We start from the raw sequence: 19,714 nt of genomic DNA on the forward strand, positions 1-19,714 counted from the left end.
CTGAGCGCTTGACGTAACAAATCCTTCAATTCTAAAAGTGTTGTATCGCCAAATGCCCAAATTAACAATTGTGTTCTTAAAGAAATTCTATAAAAGGTTTTAAATAAACAACCTACTTCTACAACTGCTTCTTGAAGAATTTGACTCATTGATTAAAAATATTGTTTTAATTTTACAGTACTACAACTTCATGCTAAATTTGAGGACTTTAAGTTGTTTTGTGGTTGAATACTGACATTTAGAAATGTGTACATAAAAGAAAGGGGGCGAAGCCTCCTAGTTATATATAATTCTCTTACGTGGCTCCCAAATTTTGGCTGTATCTCTTTTCCGCCGGTGGCAACGTTTGCTTTGTTTTGAAAACACCAAAGCATTCTGCCTTTTAATGATGTGTTTCTGATCTAATATAATTCTCTTACGTGGCTCCCAAATTTTGGCTGAAGTACACTGTACAACTAAATAAGATTCTTTTCACAACAGTTAAATATTTACTGTGAAAGCAGTTAATACTTATAGCAGTTAATATCACAACATTAAAATGAACTGTGAAAGCAGTTCCGGGGGTTGGTGAGCGCCAGCGAGCAGGGGGCGAAGCCTCCTAGCTTATAATAATTCTTTTAAGCGTGTTTTCAAAAAATTACTTATTTGAAACCAACGGTAATGGAATAGAAAGAAAATATTTATGAATTCAAAAGAAAAAAAAATAAGGGGAAAGTGGTATTAATTCGTTTATGATGCTTAAATTATTAAGGCAATGTATGCATATTTAAATAAAAGAAATAAGCTAACGTATGACAAAGTAAAAGAAATGGAGTTAAAGGTATTTGTCTAGATAATCGTAAAAATTCGCCATACTAACTTTGACGACAATGATGCTTAATTAATGTTGGTAATATGTATTAATTGAAATTAAAAAAAAGTAACCTCTGAACTAAAAACGTTAAAATAAGTGGAAAAGATACATCTTTCGCGTTTTCTGTAACCGTAAAAAAATCTGCATATTATTATTGACAATAATGATACTAATAACGTTAATGTGATTAATTGAAATAGAATAAAATAAGTTATGTGCTAAATAGCCAAGCTCATGGAAGAAAGATTAATGGGAAATTCGTTTAAGAAAACCGTAAAAAATCGCCATTCACAGATGCTGCTGAATTCATATGGTAATTGGTGAATTTGTATTTATAAGAATTTTACAACTGGTTTTCCGTAGTTTCAGAAAAATATTTTTTTCAGTGGTAGCTAAGATAGTGTATTAATATTTTAAGGAAACAGAATTAAAAGAAATTATTTCCCACCGTCACTTATGAATATTTTAACAGTAAATTAAAGATCAGATGGAAAAATAGTCCTGCTCCAAAATCCTTATGAAGTTCCAAAATATTTTTTTTTTAAAATTCGGTTTCGGTTGGCTGCCACTTACAAATTTGTATAAACTCAAAAGTTAATGAGTACCAAGTATGCTTATATAGGTATTTAATATTATATTGAAATATTTTGTGATTTTTAAGGCAGAACCAATCAGTTTTGATACCTATACTTTGGAATTAAATGTCTTACGACCTCTCGAAAGGGATATGTACCTGAGAAAATCACTTAATGGTGGCAAAATTTAACTATCATAAATCGGCAGCGAGGAATAGCATCATGCCACGAAATGCTAAATACAATTTATCTTTATTCCAATTGTATGAATTACAAGCAACGAGCTTTGCTGACTTCAATAACGTAAAGCCACCGAAGATTACAACATATAACATTAAATAAATGCTTTAAGAATTATTTTAACTTTATTAATTGAAAAACTTAGTGGAAGAGCCAGGTAAGGGACATTTTCAGAACGAAAAATGAACATATGTTTCAGCATTATTTTACTATTACCAATTTATTCGAAGGAGGGACTCAAAATTCTTTGCTTTATTTTACATACCACTGCCTAATTTGAAATAAAAATCATGAAAGCATGCTATAAACTAATATGTATCAGTTATGTTGAGATAAAAGTGTAAGCAAAAACAGTGGAGTACACTAAACATACCCATAATTTATGTTATTTTCTCTAATTCATTAATTCCCTTACAAATGTTATTCACCTGTTATTCAATAATTCAATGCTTTTCAACATTGCACACAGAAAATACAAATTTAATTCCTATAAAAAAATAATTGTGTCTAGTTCAGCCACCTGCGTATTTGATCTTAAATAACTATAAATGTATTTGCATGTCAATAATCGTCTTTTTCCAGCAACTTGGCAAACAGAAATTGCGGCAGGTCTCTGGAATATCTCCAGGATACAGTGAAATTGTTGGAGAATGGGAAAATTTGAAGCTTCAGCTTCGGTCAAGACTCAGCTTCAAACATATTTTCAGAAGAGTTTTGCAATGAATATTAGGAACAGGAATCACCATTAGATATAATTGTAACTCTGTGAAAAATTCCCATGTTTTCACTTAACCTCTGTCATTTGAAACTAGTGAATCGATTATTGGCGCTGCATGAAATAAATAAAAAGAATTTTTTTTCAGTAAGAAGTATTTTCCATAAGGTTTTCTTTTTGGAGTAGAGGGATAATTTTGTAATTTTGGCTGGTAAATTTTTTTCAGAAGAAAAATCCCTTTTTTTTCACGAATTATTAAAAAAAAAAAAAAACAAGATGTGTGTGGTGTACTTTTTGCTTACAGACTTAAGTGTGTATTATAAAAAAAAACTTAAGCAAAACAGAATTAAATCACAAATCTATGGTAACTTACTCAATTTTCACATTACGCGCTCTGAACTTTGAAGCTCGTTCCTATGTCGTTAAAAAGGAAATAATTAATCAGAAAATAGTTTTAGAAATTGTGTTTTAGCCTCAATATGCTTAAATAAGTTTGCGATGTGTTATTGTTCAGCTGAATAATGTGAAACTGAACTGAAGTCAACGGGACTAATAGTTCAGAAGTTATGAAAGTATCTGTATAAAAATACTATTTTATACTTGTGAACTCTTCAGTCATTCTACAAAAGATTGGGTATACTTTCTGCTATGTAGATTAAATCAGAGCAAAACCATGAATAAAGCACAAATAAAAGTACATAAATGGACATAATATAGTTTCATTTCCATAAACAAGAACCTTCAAAACAAGAGTCTAAACACCAAATGATGATTAGTCGGTGTTTTGACATTAAGGAAGGCTCTTGTTTACAGAACTGAAACTGTAGTGTGATCATTTATGTACTTTCATTTATGCTTTATTCAAGTTAAATTTTGCTGTAGACTTTTGTCATTGCTGTAAAGCAGGGATAGTGGGCCTTTTGCGATTGCAGTGTGGTCGGTGCAAGCCGGATGTGGAATTCGCATCGACCAGCCATCACTGGAATTCGAACCCAGTTCACCTCAATGGAACACGGACGCTCTATCCCCTGAGCCATCACGGCTCAAATGCATGCATTGTATAAACATCAAGTTAGGTTGGTATATGTTGTGATATCAATGCATATTAAAAAATTTATCCCATTTTCATTTAGTGATTACAGCGCCATCTATGCACTCAGAAAGCAAAAATTGTTGTTGAGACACTTATATCAGGAATAATCAAATTTGTAATAAAAATTGGAGATTATTTTTTATAATTTTTAAACTGCCCCTCATCCCATCTCCAAAGGGTTGTGGTTTGAGGAGTCTAGTTTAGTATCGTTGCATTCATTGTAAAAACCTCGTAGGCATGTAAATGTCGTATAAATATCGAGTTTGGTATCATTGTGAAAACTTGTATTCACGCGTTTAGTATTCAAACGCGTAACGCGTGAATTTATGTTTCGATGTGCATTTCCTGATAGATTTCATACTTTTTGGACTTCCTGTAAACGCACAATGATTAAAAATGTGTAATTACATAATCAATTAAAAATGTATAACTGTTTATAATTATTTTTTTATTTTCTTTAATAGATGTCTGAAAAACAGTTTGAGAAAGTTGAGCCTGGGGCAGAAGGTTTTAAAGCGGTGAAGCGAAGGGTGGAAATTGTTGACGATGATGATATTGCCTTTCTTGGTGCATATCCTAAGAAAATAAAACAGGTGGAAATTGTGGTAAATGTTGACGTTGGAAATGAAATTTGTTTTAAAGAAAGCAATGAGAACAATACAGTCATTGTCAATAATTCCATTATTAAGAAAGAAAATGAAGATATCAATGTTAGTGTACAGAATAATACTATCGATAATATCGGTACTGAAGCTGTTGTACAAAATTGTGAAAACAATGTAAGAGATGGATACATTGAGGATATTTCTCATTTAACTAATGCACAACAGGAACATGATGGTGACATTATAAACAACTCTGTTAATAAAATGGAAGGTGTAGAAAATCTAATTTGTTTCAAAGGAGTAAATGAGGACGATACTGCTGCTGGGAACAACTTTGTTGTTAAAAAAGAAATGGAAGACGATGATATTGTCTTTCTTGGTGTATTTCCTAAAAAAATAAAACAGGAGGAAGTTGTGTTAAATTTTGAAGTTGCAAATGAAATTGGTTTTAAAGAAAGCAATGAGAACAATACAGTCATGGTGAATAATTGCATTATTAAAAGAGAGAATGAAGATATCGAAGTTACTGTACAGAATAATACTGTCGTTAATATCAGTGATGAAGTTATTATACAAAATTGCGAAAACAATGTAAGGGATGGAAACTTTGATATTTCTCATTTAACTAATACACGACTGGAACATGATGGTGACATTATAAATGACTCTGTTAATAAAATAGAAGGTCTAGAAAATTTAATTAGTTATAAGGAAGCAAATGAGGATACTGCTGTTGTGAACAATTTTGTTGTTAAAATAGAAAATAATGATGTGGATGTAAGTACAGTGGGTTATATTAGACAAGAATGTGCTATAGAAAACAATGTGGATAATGATAATCAAAGTGGTGAAGGGATTTTTGAAAAAGATGGAGATATTGATAAACAAATAGAGGTTGATATTGTACTAAAAAAAGAAAAAGATGTGGATGAAAGTATTGCGATTAATAGAACGGATAATATTCTTAAAAATTGTGACAGCAACGTAAAAAGTGATGTAACCTTATGTGTAGACTCTATTAGATTGACTATTAAGCAAGAAAAGGATGCTGATGATACATCTATTAATTTAGAAGCTGCTAACCTCAATTTTGATTGTCCTTCAGTACCCATAAAAAAAGAAAATACAAACGATGTACAGTGTTCTGTTGGACCATCATTAGTAACAGATAATTCTACTGAATTAACCTCCATGATGGATCTGAACGAGTCCTTGCATTCAAATGAATCACTAGCTAACGCGATATTCTCATCGGATTCACGGAAGCAATTCGATTTTCATTGCTTGAGCAAAAAGAGCGATGAGTTAGAAGTTGCGACTGACGACGAAGAACTGTGCGACACCGCCCCTTCATCGCCGGTGTCAGAAGATGATGGAATAACTCCCGAAGACCTTGCGGTTATGAATTTGATGCAGACTGAAGCCAATGCCAGGTTGTTCGAATCGTCTGTACTCAGGAATAATGGTGAGCTTACAATGAATAAGCATTGCGATTTTTATGGTTTAAGCCAACTTGATTTTAAAACAAAAATAGAAAGCATTGATCTCTCTAATTGCTCCTTGATATTGACAGCCATACGGAAAAGATTGGAAGATTTTAAAATTGATTCATCAACAAATGATGTAAGCTTTGTAGAAGATATAAAGAACATACTTTTGATGAGTAAGGGAGATAAAATGACTTCAAAATCACCTACTCTAGAATCTGATCAAAAAGGGTCTGAACAGTCTTTAGGTCACCATAGTCCTATCTACACATGTCTTCGCCAAGAACCAATCGTATTTGAGACTCCAGAAACGGGAGGATTTGATCTGAATGCCGTGAGATGTCTAAAAAATTGGCAAAATGACGAGATTAGAAAGTTAATCTATCCCAGAATACAAAATGGGATTCCACGGACAACTGAATCTGATCTAAGAAATAACATGCAAGTAGGGAATGTAAGATTGAGAACTTTAGCTTCAGAACGGTTTCCCTCATCAGCCGGTAACTCAATTAGAATCAATGGTAACAGTTTGCAAAAGAAAAGGAGCTATCCAGGTAGTAACATTTTAGAACCTGTAATATCGTCTCCGGAAGCGGTTCCAGTTTCGGCTACTTTAGTTTGTCGGAAAAAACCCCTTTCTAACAACGCAGAACCACCCAAAAAGATTCAGAAGATCGTTGTAGCAGCTCCGGAAATTTCAGGTGATGTTATCGTTCATTCGTGTTTAGTAAACGATCCATTAAACCCCTCTCGAATTAGCAGTCTAGAAAAGGAAAGCATAATTGCGGAGCCTAGCTCACCCGTAAAAGATTTGAGGGAATATTTAAACAGGAAAAAGAATGGTCATTAAAAAATGTTCAGAGGTTGTTATTGTTGAAGTTTACCGTTTTGACAATACCTCATTGCATTGATGTGTGATATACTACAGTCATTAATGTGTATAATTACTGTATTCTAATCTGTTTATATTCTTACTGTACTGTATTCTATTCTATCTAATTTCTTCTCTGTAATCTAAATACATTCGTAATGCTTTTATTTCCAATATGAATAAGCTTTACACATTAATCGAAAATTATTCATTTTGATAAATATTTTATCTCTTTCCCATCATTTAAAATAAAGCTGAGCTGTTTTTGAAAAATTAGTGTTAGCTAAATTCTGCCTTATTTTAAATTGTGTAACAATTGCTCGATGAGTTATTTTTATAAAATGGTTAGAAATAAATATTTAAACAGGAAAAAGAATGGTCACTAAAAATATGTTCTGAATTTGTTACTGTTGAAGTTTACTGTTTTTGCAATATCTCGTTGTGTTGTTATGTGACATACTATAGTTATTAATGTATATTATTACTGTATTCTAATCTATATATATATTATTATTGTACTGTGGTCTATTCTATTTAATTCTTTTCTGTAATCTAAATACATTCGTAATGTTTTGATTTTTGATATGAATAAGCTTTACACATTAATCGAAAATTATTCATTTTGATAAATATTCCATTTCTTCCCCACAATTTAAAATAAAGCTAAGCTGGTTTTGAAAAATTAGTGTTAGCTAAATTATGCCTTATTTTAAGTTGTGTAACAATTGTTTGATTTATTATTTATATAAAATGGTTAGAAATAAATATGACTTAACCGGATAAATATTTAGAAATAAATATTTAAACAGGAAAAAGAATGGTCATTAAAAAAATGTTCTGAAGTTGTTATTGTTGAAGTTTACCGTTTTGACAATACCTCATTGTGTTGTTGTGTGACATACTAAAGTTATTAATGTGTATTATTACTATATTCTAATCTGTTTATATTATTACTGTACTATATTCTATTCTATCTAATTTCTTCTCTGTAATCTAAATACATTCGTAATGTTTTTATTTTCGATATGAATAAGCTTTACACATTAATCGAAAATTATTTATTTTGTTAAATGTTCCATTTCTTTCCCGTTATTTCAAATAAAGCTAAGCTGTTTTAGAAAAATTAGTGTTAGCTAAATTACGCCAATTGTGTAACAATTGTTCGATTTGTTATTAATATAAAATAGTTAGAAATAAATATGACTTAGCCTTTTTTCATACTTAAAATACTTATGGATTTTTTATGCTATTTATTACATGAAATTATGGAGTTCTCAAAAATGTTTTAAAACTATCCAATGATTATTTTACTAAAATATTTAAATTCGGTTTTTTTATTATTTTAAGAGTTGCCGAAATTGCATTTTTTATTTACAATATTTTTCCTTCATTTTATTCCTCCCAAATTTATTTTAATTTATTTTCAAACATGTAGATGTATAACTTAAAAACATGATTTCAATCATAAAGAAATACGTGTTTGATTATAAAAATAATTTCAATTATTAATGTTAATCGAGAAGTATTGTTCTTGCATACATATAAAAATGAAATGTTATATTTCTAAAATCTAAAACAATATTAATGGTTTAATTTGATTGAAGTTTTTATATTTGTTACATTTAAAAGGTTCGAAAATTAAAATTAAATTGAAAATTTTAACTAATATGTTAAATGACGTTCTATATATTGAACATGTACTTACTTTTCATGTACTAATATTTTTCCTATTTTTATGTCTAAATTATAAGTTAGAATTGTGAAAAGAAGTTACTGTAATTTTTTTTTATATTTTAAATAATAAAGCAATGCTAATGCTTGTATATTATGTTCTGTGCTTATTTTGCTTAAAAATTTTGAGTTTCGTCAAATATTTAAATTTTATTTCCATAATATGATTTCATTGATAATTTTGAACCAAAATAATGGTTGCACTTGAATTTCTTTATTATTATTGTATTTGCTTAGTTGTAAATTTAACTGAATTATAACCTAAAATTTCCTGTCATTAACATTTAAATAGCAATGCTCCCATTTGAATTTGTTTCATATTATTGTATTGGTTTTATTTTCAAATTTAAAATTTCGTTAAAAACTGAATTGTTAGTAAAAAATATCCGAACATTGACATTTTTAGCATAGCACATAAACATTGTTCTAGCTTGAATTTGTTTAATTTATTGCATTTGTTTTTAATCTTAGAATTTCGTTTCGTCGTTCGTTAACTTCAAGAATATCCTGTCATTTATAACTTTAAACTAAAGCAATCCTCATGCTTGTATTTGAACTATAGTATTTATTTTGTTTCTTAAATATGAAATTTCTTTAAGAACTAACTGCAATTTAAAAATAATTCTATACTATTCAATTTTAAACTAGCACACACAGAATTTGTTCAATACTTTGTATTTGTTTTAAGTTTAAAATTTGGTTAAACTCTAAATTGTAACTTCAAAAGTATTCTGTCATTGATATTTTCAACACTGCACACATTTCTGTTGAGCATTATTATATTTAATTTTTGAATTTAAAATTTCATTGAAAATTGAATTGTAACTTCAAAAGTATTTGATTTTTTTTAAGTAAAACTTTGCTTACATTTGAATTTAATATTATTATGTTTGTTTGTTTTTTTAATTTCGTTAAAATTTTAATTGTTTATATTGTAAGTTACCTGAAATTAATATTTTAGAAATTACTCTTTCTTTAATTAGTCTGTTACTTTATTTGTTTCTGTGCTTATTTTGTTTAAAATTTTTTAATTTTGTTAAATATTGAATTGCTATTTTGGAAGTATCATTTCCTTGACAATTTTAAACTAAAACAATGATTGCTCTTGAATTTTTTTACTATTATATTTGCCTAATTTTTAAATTTAAAATGTTAACTTCAGAAACTTAATTATAACCTAAAAATAACCTGTCATTGACATTTAATAAAGCAATACATAAATTTGAATTTGTTTCAAATTGTTACGTTAGCTTTATTTTCAAATTTGAAATTAAACACTGAACCCGTTAAACTCTGAATTGTATCTTCAAAACTATCCTGTCATTTACAGATTTAAATTAACACAATTCTCACGCTTGAATTTATTCAATACTTTGTATTTGCTTTCAACTATTAACTTTTGTTAAACACTGAATTGTAACTTCAAAAGTATTCTGTCATTGATATTTTCAACAGAGCTCATATTTGAATTTGTTTAATATTAGGTTAGCTTTTTTGATTCCGTTAAAACTTTAATTGTATAATATTGTATAAATAACCAGAAATTAATATTTGGAAAATTGATCACTCTTGAATTAGTTTAATTTTACTGCATTTGTTTTGCTTGTACATACAATTTAGCAAAATTAAAAACATCTTCGAATTTATATTCTGGAAAATAAAACGTTGCTCATTGTTCAAGTTTGTTTAAAAATCCTGTGTGCTTTTTTTTAAAATTAAAAGTAGCAAACATTTGCTCTAATTTTGTTCCTTATTCTTTCATTCTTATTTTAATAATGTGATTACAAATATCATTTCCTGAAAACCATTTTGAAGGGATAAAAATTCTGAAAATTTTATATCATTTTCAAAGCAGTATGATTTTTTATGTGAGGTATTTAAACTGTAAAACATTAAACACTTGATTCGTCGTTTATGCTTTTAAGGTATAAAATATTTTTGTAATTGTTTCTTTGTAAGTCAATAATTTATTGCGCTCGTTCTTATGCAACATATATTCTATTGTAACTACGACACTGTTTTTCTCGTGTTTATTTCAGTATTTTTTGTTTTAGATAAATTTATTATCAACTTCTTCTATTTGACAGAAAAAAAATATTATTACTGCAGTTTATTGTTACGTAATTTATATGCTGAGATTAAAACTGAATCAGTTATAAATGCCTTTTCTCTCATGTTTTAAAAAAATAAATTAACATGTTCTTATGCAACATATATTTTTCTCTATCTCCCACACTGTTTTGAAATACTATTACTATTTTTGTGTATTTAAAAGCTAGGGAACTTTGTCGATGATGCAACTTGTATTATTATAGAAATTCAATGCAATGTGTTTCGTGTGTATGGTGATAAAATGTAAAAAAAATACTTGATTAGTTATTTATTTTATGTTTTATTCATTCATTTACAAAACATAAATAACAGAACATAAATGTTGATTTGCAAAAAATTACATGCAATTGATATTAATTACAGTAAATAAATAAAAAAAATTCTACTGTAAATGGTTAACTGTAAATATTAACAATGATAATGATTGAATACTATGCATTCATAAAATAATTTCAATTTAGTGCAATTTGATTTTCACGGGAAGGGCAATAATTTCACCTTGAGTTTTTTCTATAATTTCATGTTTTTGATAAATATTAGGACTTCTCCCTCACTTATCATGGCACACTAACTCCTACAAATTTCTTCTTCTTTACCATTGCTTTTTTTTCTTATCTTAAAATTTTATAAAAAAAAATCGTTTGCTTTATGGAATTTATAATTATAATTTTATGTGAGAAAATTTTGTTAATATGTAAATCGTTAATAGTTAAAGGAAAACTAGTTTTGAAAAATAATTAAATCTTAAAAAAAAAATTCTTGCGCTTTTAACGGTTTAATCACAGTGTGACGATAAGCTTATGTCATCCAATTGGAAACATTTTTCTTACTCCTTAAGGTTTTTATATTTTTAAAACTTTCTTATCAAATTTTAAGATCTATTTCTGGCAACTTATTTAATCTCTCACTTATTTTTTTCATTATTTATTCATTTTTTGTTACTTTTCATATCAAGTCAAGCTCGAGTTTATAGAACGTAGATCTCGAAAGGGAAATATTCTACAATAGATAATTAGTCACAATGTAAAAGGAAATATGTTCTCAAATTATAATTGAAAAAAATACCACTTTGATATTGTTTAAATTTACTATTACTATTTTTTGAATACGCCTTATGTTGTTTTAAAGCATAAGTTTGGCTTGTGGTTGAAATGAGAAAAATTCAATGTGCAATTTTTTTTTTACAATTTGTGCATGAAGCTGATCGTTAAGTTCTAGATCATTAATCGACACTCTTTAATTTATAGTACTAAGTAACTGTAATTTGCACCATAAACTAATTTGCAAAACTCTTAATAATTTCAGACACCAATTTAAATAAGTTTATCTTAAAATGTTGTGTATTAAAGCAATAGAATCACGTCGTACTGAATCAAAAATATTTCGGGCATACATCTTTAAATTAGTTATAAAAATATTTTATTGGAAGGCGATACCTTTATGACATTTGTGAATTTAATCCTGATGACAACCTTAAAGTATGTGGAAATTAATGTGGGAAAACTGTATCCTATCATGTGATTTTCCGAGTAATAAAAATGCACCTACAATGGAAAACTGTGTTAGACCATTCTTTTCTTAAATCGTGCATCATAATTATGCTGCAACATTCACAATGTTTATAAAAAAGTACGAAATTAAAATATTTCTAAAATTTTTTCTCTTAATAGTTATGTTTTCTGTTCATTGTTGTACGCTGTTCATAATCTGACTGTTGGATCGAACAGGTTTGTCAGTAATTTTGCTTAACTCTTTTCTTTCTTTCCGTTTGCAGCAATATCTGAAAAAAAATGAACAAATCTTGTTATAAATTGTTCAGTTAGTATTTTACAGTTGTAATTACGACTGGGAAGTTGACAACTTTAAAATTTTTGAAAAATTCCTTTAAAAGCCCTTTAAAAATGGGTTTAAATTGAGAAATAACACCTTTTTAATCTTCACGCCGTGCTTTATATCAACTATTTTTTTAAAAATATATATAAATTGTAACTTGTGTTCATGAATTTAATAAAACAAAGTAGTAAGTAAAATAAATGCGCAATTCCTTAATTTATTGTAATTGAATTTTATTATCAAAAGCTCTTTTTTTTTTTGATATTCTTAAAAATTTTCTTTTTTAAAAAAAAGCTTGCATCAGTATTAACACTTGTTATTGGAGTAAATTTAAAATACAATATTCATTGCTAGATTTGTAGTAATTTATAAAGAAAAAAAATAATTTATAAGCAAAAAGCTTTTTAAATGAAGAAAAAAAATGTCAGTCAAAATTGATGAAAAAAATATTAATCAAAATTTACCAAAAAAGAAAGAAAATCTAAAAAAGTAAAAAAATGACCAAAGAATTATTACATTATTCGAGCGAAAATGCAAAAAATGATAAATAAAAGAAATCCTTTAATGTCAACATTCTAGCACTATGCAATACTAGAACGTAAAATACTTTACAATGTCCTTTAGCGATTAGTAAATGGTGTGCCACATCGTATTTTACAAGTCATACAAAAATATGTGACAGATATATTGACTTTTAACAATTTTGGCTTTATTTCGGACTGTTACTTCCCCCCGAATTTTTCATAAATCCTGTACTTTTTCCACAGCGGTCAGGTGACCAAGCTGTCAGGGTGCATGGCTGTGACGACAGTGATCCCTGGTTCGAATTCAACTCTGGTACAGGGGGTTGTCTTTCTATCTGCGGTTGTCTTCTGTTGTGTGGTGTGTGAATTCAGTACACCCTATTAACGGTTAACTATGACAGTATGACGTGGGTAATGTACTTTGCCTCCGTGGCTATGGCAATGAGCAATACTTCTGGCATCTTTGATGGCGAAGAGCGTAATGAATAGTTCAGTGCCGGCCATTAAAGAAAATATTTTGCTGCTCAAGTCATGTAACTATAAATTAGTATAGTATTTATGTGAAAATACACAACTATAAGTGTGGCGTTAAGAGGAGTAAATCATGATTTAAGAAACGTTTTCAAATATCATTTAATGATAAAATCTACCTATGTTACTGGCAAAGTTTGAAATCCGGCATCGTATATAATACCTGGGGATTTTATATAATGCCTAAAACTAGCCAGAAATGCGTAAAACGATTCATGTTTCATACTTTTCCTAGGCATTCTATAGAATGCCAAATGAGAAACTATCAAAGTAGGAAGTGCATCTTCGATTTGTGTGGGGTATCACGTGACTTGCTACGAAAATTTCGCCTTAAAAATTTGTTTCCCTTAATAAGAAAGGCATAGTTTGAAACTCGGCATTGTATATAATGCCTGCAACTAACTGACGATCTAAGAAACGATTTATATTTCACACATTTCTTAAGCATTCTATAGAACATCAAATGAGAAACCAGCTAAGTATGAAATGCGTCTTCAATTCGTTTCGAATAACACGGCAAGGCACATGACTTATTTATACTTTACCGTATGAAGTCACGTGCCTTGCTAACAAAATTTAAACGAAAATTTCGTTTCCCTTAATAAGATAGACATAAACTTCGTTTTGTTATAACTTCCATTTTCTTTACGTAATTTGAATAATTTTTTTTAATGGCGCTGTCATTATTTTTTCAGAATAACACTTTTATTTTTGAGGAATGTCCTTCTTTCATATTATAGTCTTATCAGGTTCATACTTTGCCTAAATAGCATTTGTCATTCTATAGAAATCCTAGGTATTATATACAGTCCCCAGGGAAATTATGAAATAATTTTCATACTTTGCCTGAAAAAGGTTTTTTATTAACCGCTTGGATAATCTATAACATGCCGGCGCTTCATACTTCTCCGGTAACATCTACACATTTGCTGGACTGTTATGCAACAATACCTCACTTGTCTAGACAGTAAAGTTGGAGCTTCTCACTTCTTGAAAAATTCAAGATGGTGGCAAACGACTACCTCGGAGGAAGGAAAAATTTCAGGTTTTCAATTTGGCTATAAACTCCAACTTTCAGATGAACTTGCAGCTTTTACCGTGATATTTATGTATTCAACTATTTTTTGTGCCACAGAAATTGTTAGCTCTGAGTTTAAATTAACTGATTAATAATACAGTCTAACCCCGATGTAATGAACCCATGGGACCATGATGTTAAGAAATTGTGTCATTATATACATTATTGTTTTTTAATTGAAATTAAAAAGCAGTCAAAATCACTTCCTTGGGCAATCTAGTGTCATGGAAATTTCCTTGCAAAGAAACTCGATATAGTAAATAATTTTATAATTTTATAAAGCAAATTATGTACTACTGTAATCATTATTACCAACTATACTACTGTATTTTTATCGATTTTAGGAATCTAAACTATCTTCCATAGTGGGCTTATGTCAGTTGGTTCGCTATAACAGGGTTCGACTGTATTAATACAATAGTTTTACAATTTACCTTTAATTATGTCCACATCATAAGTTGCTGGTTCGTAGTTATCGGAATGACAGGCATATTTTCCCTTGTCATTCGGCGTTGCATCTTTAATGGATAGTTTTGAAACATATTTGAAAGCACTAATATTCTCAACAGTTGCGTGAATCTTTGAAGAATTTGATTTGTATTGGTCAGGTATTTCCTTGTCATTGTGGTACCACTTCACATAATATGGCTCACTTGGAACAAAGATGCAAGTCAGCTTGATATCTTCCTTTTCTTTAACTTTAACATCTAGAGGTCCTTCGGGGATAGCTCTGCCAATAACTATATTAATGAAGATAAAAAAAAAATTTTTATTAGTTTATTTAAGGTAGTCATATTCAAAATTTATTTAGAGCTGTATGATAATTTAACTAAAATCCAAACTGGGCATAAAAGTAGGAGAAGGAGACGAATATACATCAATTAAAAAATTAGTGGAAGAGTGGAGATTAATACTTTCAGCAAAATGATCGCCAAATTTTGGCGACTGATGGGCCGTGGCATGAGAAATATGAAGGAACGAAAGCAAGAAGGAAAAATTCTTAGTGTCTGTCAAATCAGAAGGGTAAAACTCGTAATTTTTCCAGGCAAGTCGCTGTAGATACATATATTTTTAAAACTTATTCTAAATAGAAGAACCAGGCAATTTTATGCGTAAATCAGAGTTTATCTAAAACATATTATCTTAAATTTAAATATTTTTGAAATTCGTAAGAAAAAATTTAATTGTCCAGTAAGTGCTTACAATTTTAAATATTTATTATAAATGCTTATTTATCTTTTTTATCCTCTGTCATAAATTAGATTTGAAACAAAGCAAAATAGAAAAAAAACTTTAAATGTTTATTAAATACATAATTAATTTATTAAATACACTTTTATTAAATAAATAATTAATAGTAATAAAAAAATAAAGAAACGCTCTATCTTCTAAAAATAATTTTTCACCTGAGCAAATCCATTTAGTAGTAAACATTTTTAATGAAAATATGTTAAATGAAATAATTAAAATCTGATAGCAATTTCTTTTAAATACAATTTATTATATCGGTCGGTGTTAATATAAATAGGTAATCTTAATTTTCGCTATTCCTTTAAAGTTCAAAACCGATACAAAAAATGAAATTATAAAGAATATAGATGTTACTGTGAATGACCGAAATAGGTGGATGTTAACTTCCATCTGCGAATATTGACAATCACATAGTAGCTTTGGTAAAGTGCCACTCTCCGGTATACATTTGCCCAGTATACCCTACACTGGTGTTTTTGCAAATAAAAATAACAAGATACCGGGAAAAAAATTAATAAAAATCCGGAAAGTAAAAGATATACTTTTTTCATCATCTCACACGATTATATCCACGAAAAAGAGTGCTTTCTAATATTGTATCAATATAGCCAAAGCAAAATATATCAATACAATAGTGTGAGGATCACTCAAACAAATTTTGAAAAAAAATTACAAAAATTTTGTTGTAATTTTTTACGAGTGTAATTTTGTAACGGGGTTAGACATTTATTATTATTTTTACCAATTTTATCTCAACAGACGTAAACCTCATCGCATCTGTAAAACTGTCCAATGCATTGTCCAACGGTGCACCGGAATTCCTCTTTAGGACAAGTCCTCTTGTCACTATTTTTCTAATCGCTTTCGTCTTTGAAGGAAGCATATCCATTTCTTACACATAATTTATCGCAATAATGACCATAATAATTGACCATTTAACCTACTGAGCATATTAGCATTTTAAACTAATATTTAAAAAGAAATAGTAATTGTTAAAATAGTTAACCATTAAAATTGACCAGGTAAAGTAATCGATACTTTGCCAGTGAAACTATTAAGTGAAAAGGGAGAATAATTTAAAAATTTTAAAACTTACAGCAACTGATTTCATCACTTCTATCCCTGCAATGGTAAATTCCATCACATCTATAAAACTTTTCAATGCATTGTCCACTGGAACATCGGAATTCATCTTCGTGGCAAGTTCTCTTGTCACATTCTACCTCGTCGCTTCCATCCTTGCAAAAGGCATATCCATCACACACGTATGACCTATCTGCACATTGGCCACTTTTGCACGCGAATGGTTTGTTAAAGATTTTGCTGCAATCTGCATGAAAAAAAAAGTTCATATTTTTCTTTTGTTTCAATCGATATTACATACAAGTTATGCTCTGCATTTTTAACTAGCAGAAGCAGAATAAAAATAATAAGGCCCTATAAATTGTGCAGTGACGCGAATGATACAGAAAACCACAACAATCAATGAATATCCATTAAATTTTTATTTTTCTTCAAAATATCTTAATTTAAAGGGTAAAACTCGTCTTTACTAAGACAAATTAGATAATTTTACAAATGGCTTGTTGATTTGAACCATTTTTTAATGTGGCCATATTTTAAAACGTGTGGCCACTTTTTTTCAAAAATTGAAAATATTAAACGATTGAAAACTTTGCAAAGTTTATTTTTAAAATGAAAAACAAGTGTGAAACAAATTGAATTTCCGTATATTATAAAATATTCATAATAGTTCCAAATTTAAAAAAAAGAAATCATAATAAAATGTGAGAAAAAAATGCGATCGGCAGATAATTTTTAATCTATCTGTGGTCAGTGACGATCGTCAATGTAGCAATATACATGACTGCCTCCAATTCCAAGAATCGTTTATACTTGATTATAACCTATAAACTAGTAAACTAAGTAGTGTTTGTGCTTCGTAGTTCAATCTACTATAATGGAGCTAAATCCACTTACGATCTAATTTTTAAGAAATTATGGCAAAGTTTGTTCAGTTTCTGGAAGAATTCTACTTCACTTTAAATAATTTTAATAATTCCTGTGATGTTAAACATGGATGTAAAGTAATTTAGTCAAAATCTTTACCGCAATAATTGAAACATAATTAAAATCAAAACTAAATAAATAAACCAAATTTCCTCATAAATTGAAATTTTTTTCGAATTTAAGTAGTTTTTTTATGTTATTCTTAACTCGTCTGCATAATCAGAAAAAAACAATACTGTATCTATGATGCCTAATTTTTAAAAGTATTTTAACGTAAATTATAAGTCTCTAAATTTTACTTTAAAAAATTTAAAAAAAAGTATTTCAAGAGTGTAAATGTATTTTTCGAAAATTTTTTAATTAGAACATTTTTGGAAAAAAAGGAGGTATTTGAAACATTTGAGGTGTGCAATCAAACGATATATCTTCGCGATAAACGATATATTTTTTAAAAATTGCAATAGCGATATTGTCAATATATTCTCCTGATATATCGTAAATATCATGTCTTACGAAAAGTACCATACGTTCGATTATTATCGCCAATCAGAATACCGCGATATTATAAACAACGTATATATAATATANTGATTGTTACAAAGTCCGGTATCTAACTTTAAAATTTTTACCATGAATTCGGGAACACCCTGTATATATATATATATATATATATACTACTTACCAATCTATGTTAGGACACCCATGCAAATTAGGGTATCTGTGGTCCTGATCTGCTTCACAGCTGTCTGACTTCGATACAGAGCTGTCTGACTTCGAGAAAAGCGTAATTGTCAAGTATCATATAGAAACGGCTGATCCGTAAGTGAAATACCTCGTGAGTTAAGCATAACAAAATAGACAGTTATTTTTGTGATTAAGCAGGTGATTGTCGGAACGTGCCTCGACCCGGCAGACCCACGAAACTAACAGAGTTCAATGAGTGTTGTCCAACGAAATTCGGAAAACCACCCCAAACCGATTGTCCATAAGGAGTTGCAACAAGCACCATGGAAATGTTGTTTTGATAAATTCCGTTCATGAACAGTTGTTTTCCACGGTCGCACTGCTATCCATAACGTTCGAATACAAAATCCAAACGCACTGTCCAGTTGAAGTGGTGCAAGGCATGTCAAAATTGAACAGTAGACGAGTGGAAACTGGTTCTCTAGAAAGATATATCAAGGTTCTATCTCTATCATTGTGTCAGTAGTATCTTTAAGTAGCGTCAGGGCTTAGCGTATGTTGGGATTATGGTGCAGCATGTTACTATATGGTATGGACCGCGATCCTCGACTCTCATTCCGCTGATTTTAATCATATGGATCCTAATTCTATGGATCATAATTCCATTGACCTATTTGGTTTCATGACAATTGCCGTATGGACCAGCCCAGAATGCAGACCTGAATCCTATAGAAAACATTTAGGACTAGTTAGAACTCTGAATAAAGGGCGCAGCAACTTGAATTTGTGAAAAAGCTTGCATGCCTTTTTCAAGTCAAGTGGAAGAAAATACCATTTGCTCATCATCCAAATACTTATGGGAAGCAGGGTCCGGAAGGTTCAGGTGACTAATTATTGTTCGTTCACCAGGAATTGCACTTGGCTCCACTTACATCACGTGGTATCCGACGATACTATGTCGCTATTTTTGGGAAAAGGATGTGAACAATCAAAATGAACATTAAATTATATGGATGTGAACAATCAAAATGAACATTAAATTATATGGATGTGAACAAGGTGCTATTTGGCGATCGTATGACAAAAATATTTATTTCGCAATTTTTATGTGCATTTTTTTTAACATTGCATTTTATTTCATAAATTTGATGATATTTCTCTCTTTTGAGTGAATAGTTTGTACTTTTTGAGATATTTGCTGTGATAAGAGCAGTTTTTAAATGTAAAATATATTTAATTAGTTAAAGAAACGAAAGGTATAATAGCCGATGATAAAGCAAAGTAATTGATTGAAAAAGAATTCATTGTTTGCATTTGGTGCACATTAAGGGTTGTCTCAATTTCAAGCTCGGAGATGTTTCTCCTCTTACACCCGGGCTGAAATAAACTTAGATTCCGAGGAGGTGGAGCCAAGTGCCATACCTTCTGTGCAGGGACTACAAACTATTGAATCGCGTCTATTTATGTTATAACAGGTGTCCAATTACATATATATATATATAAAAATATATATATATATAT

The 19,714-nt window shown here is 29.4% G+C and overlaps 2 protein-coding genes across 12 annotated transcripts in view; one reads left to right on the top strand and one right to left on the bottom strand.

Annotated features, from left to right (window-relative positions):
- LOC107446443 (uncharacterized) overlaps positions 1-9,391 on the top strand; it is a 23,671-nt gene extending 14,280 nt beyond the window's left edge. For all 10 annotated transcript variants that reach the window (XM_016061108.3, XM_016061098.3, XM_071186473.1 and 7 more), the window contains one exon: positions 3,941-9,391. In XM_016061108.3, the coding sequence (XP_015916594.2) occupies positions 3,941-6,418 (2,478 nt within the window). In that variant the 3' untranslated portion in view covers positions 6,419-9,391. The remainder of the gene's footprint in view (positions 1-3,940) is intronic.
- A 2,290-nt stretch (positions 9,392-11,681) lies between these two features.
- The window catches only part of LOC107451781 (very low-density lipoprotein receptor-like), a 22,109-nt gene continuing 14,076 nt past the window's right edge, over positions 11,682-19,714 (bottom strand). For both annotated transcript variants that reach the window (XM_071186474.1, XM_043053706.2), the window contains exons 5-7: positions 16,596-16,829; positions 14,683-14,988; positions 11,682-12,062 (exon numbers count right to left, since the gene is read on the bottom strand). In XM_071186474.1, coding sequence (XP_071042575.1) covers positions 12,028-12,062; positions 14,683-14,988; positions 16,596-16,829 — 575 coding nt within the window. In that variant the 3' untranslated portion in view covers positions 11,682-12,027. The remainder of the gene's footprint in view (positions 12,063-14,682; positions 14,989-16,595; positions 16,830-19,714) is intronic.

Source organism: Parasteatoda tepidariorum, chromosome 10 (assembly GCF_043381705.1).
Source record: "Parasteatoda tepidariorum isolate YZ-2023 chromosome 10, CAS_Ptep_4.0, whole genome shotgun sequence".
Lineage (NCBI taxonomy): Eukaryota > Metazoa > Arthropoda > Arachnida > Araneae > Theridiidae > Parasteatoda > Parasteatoda tepidariorum.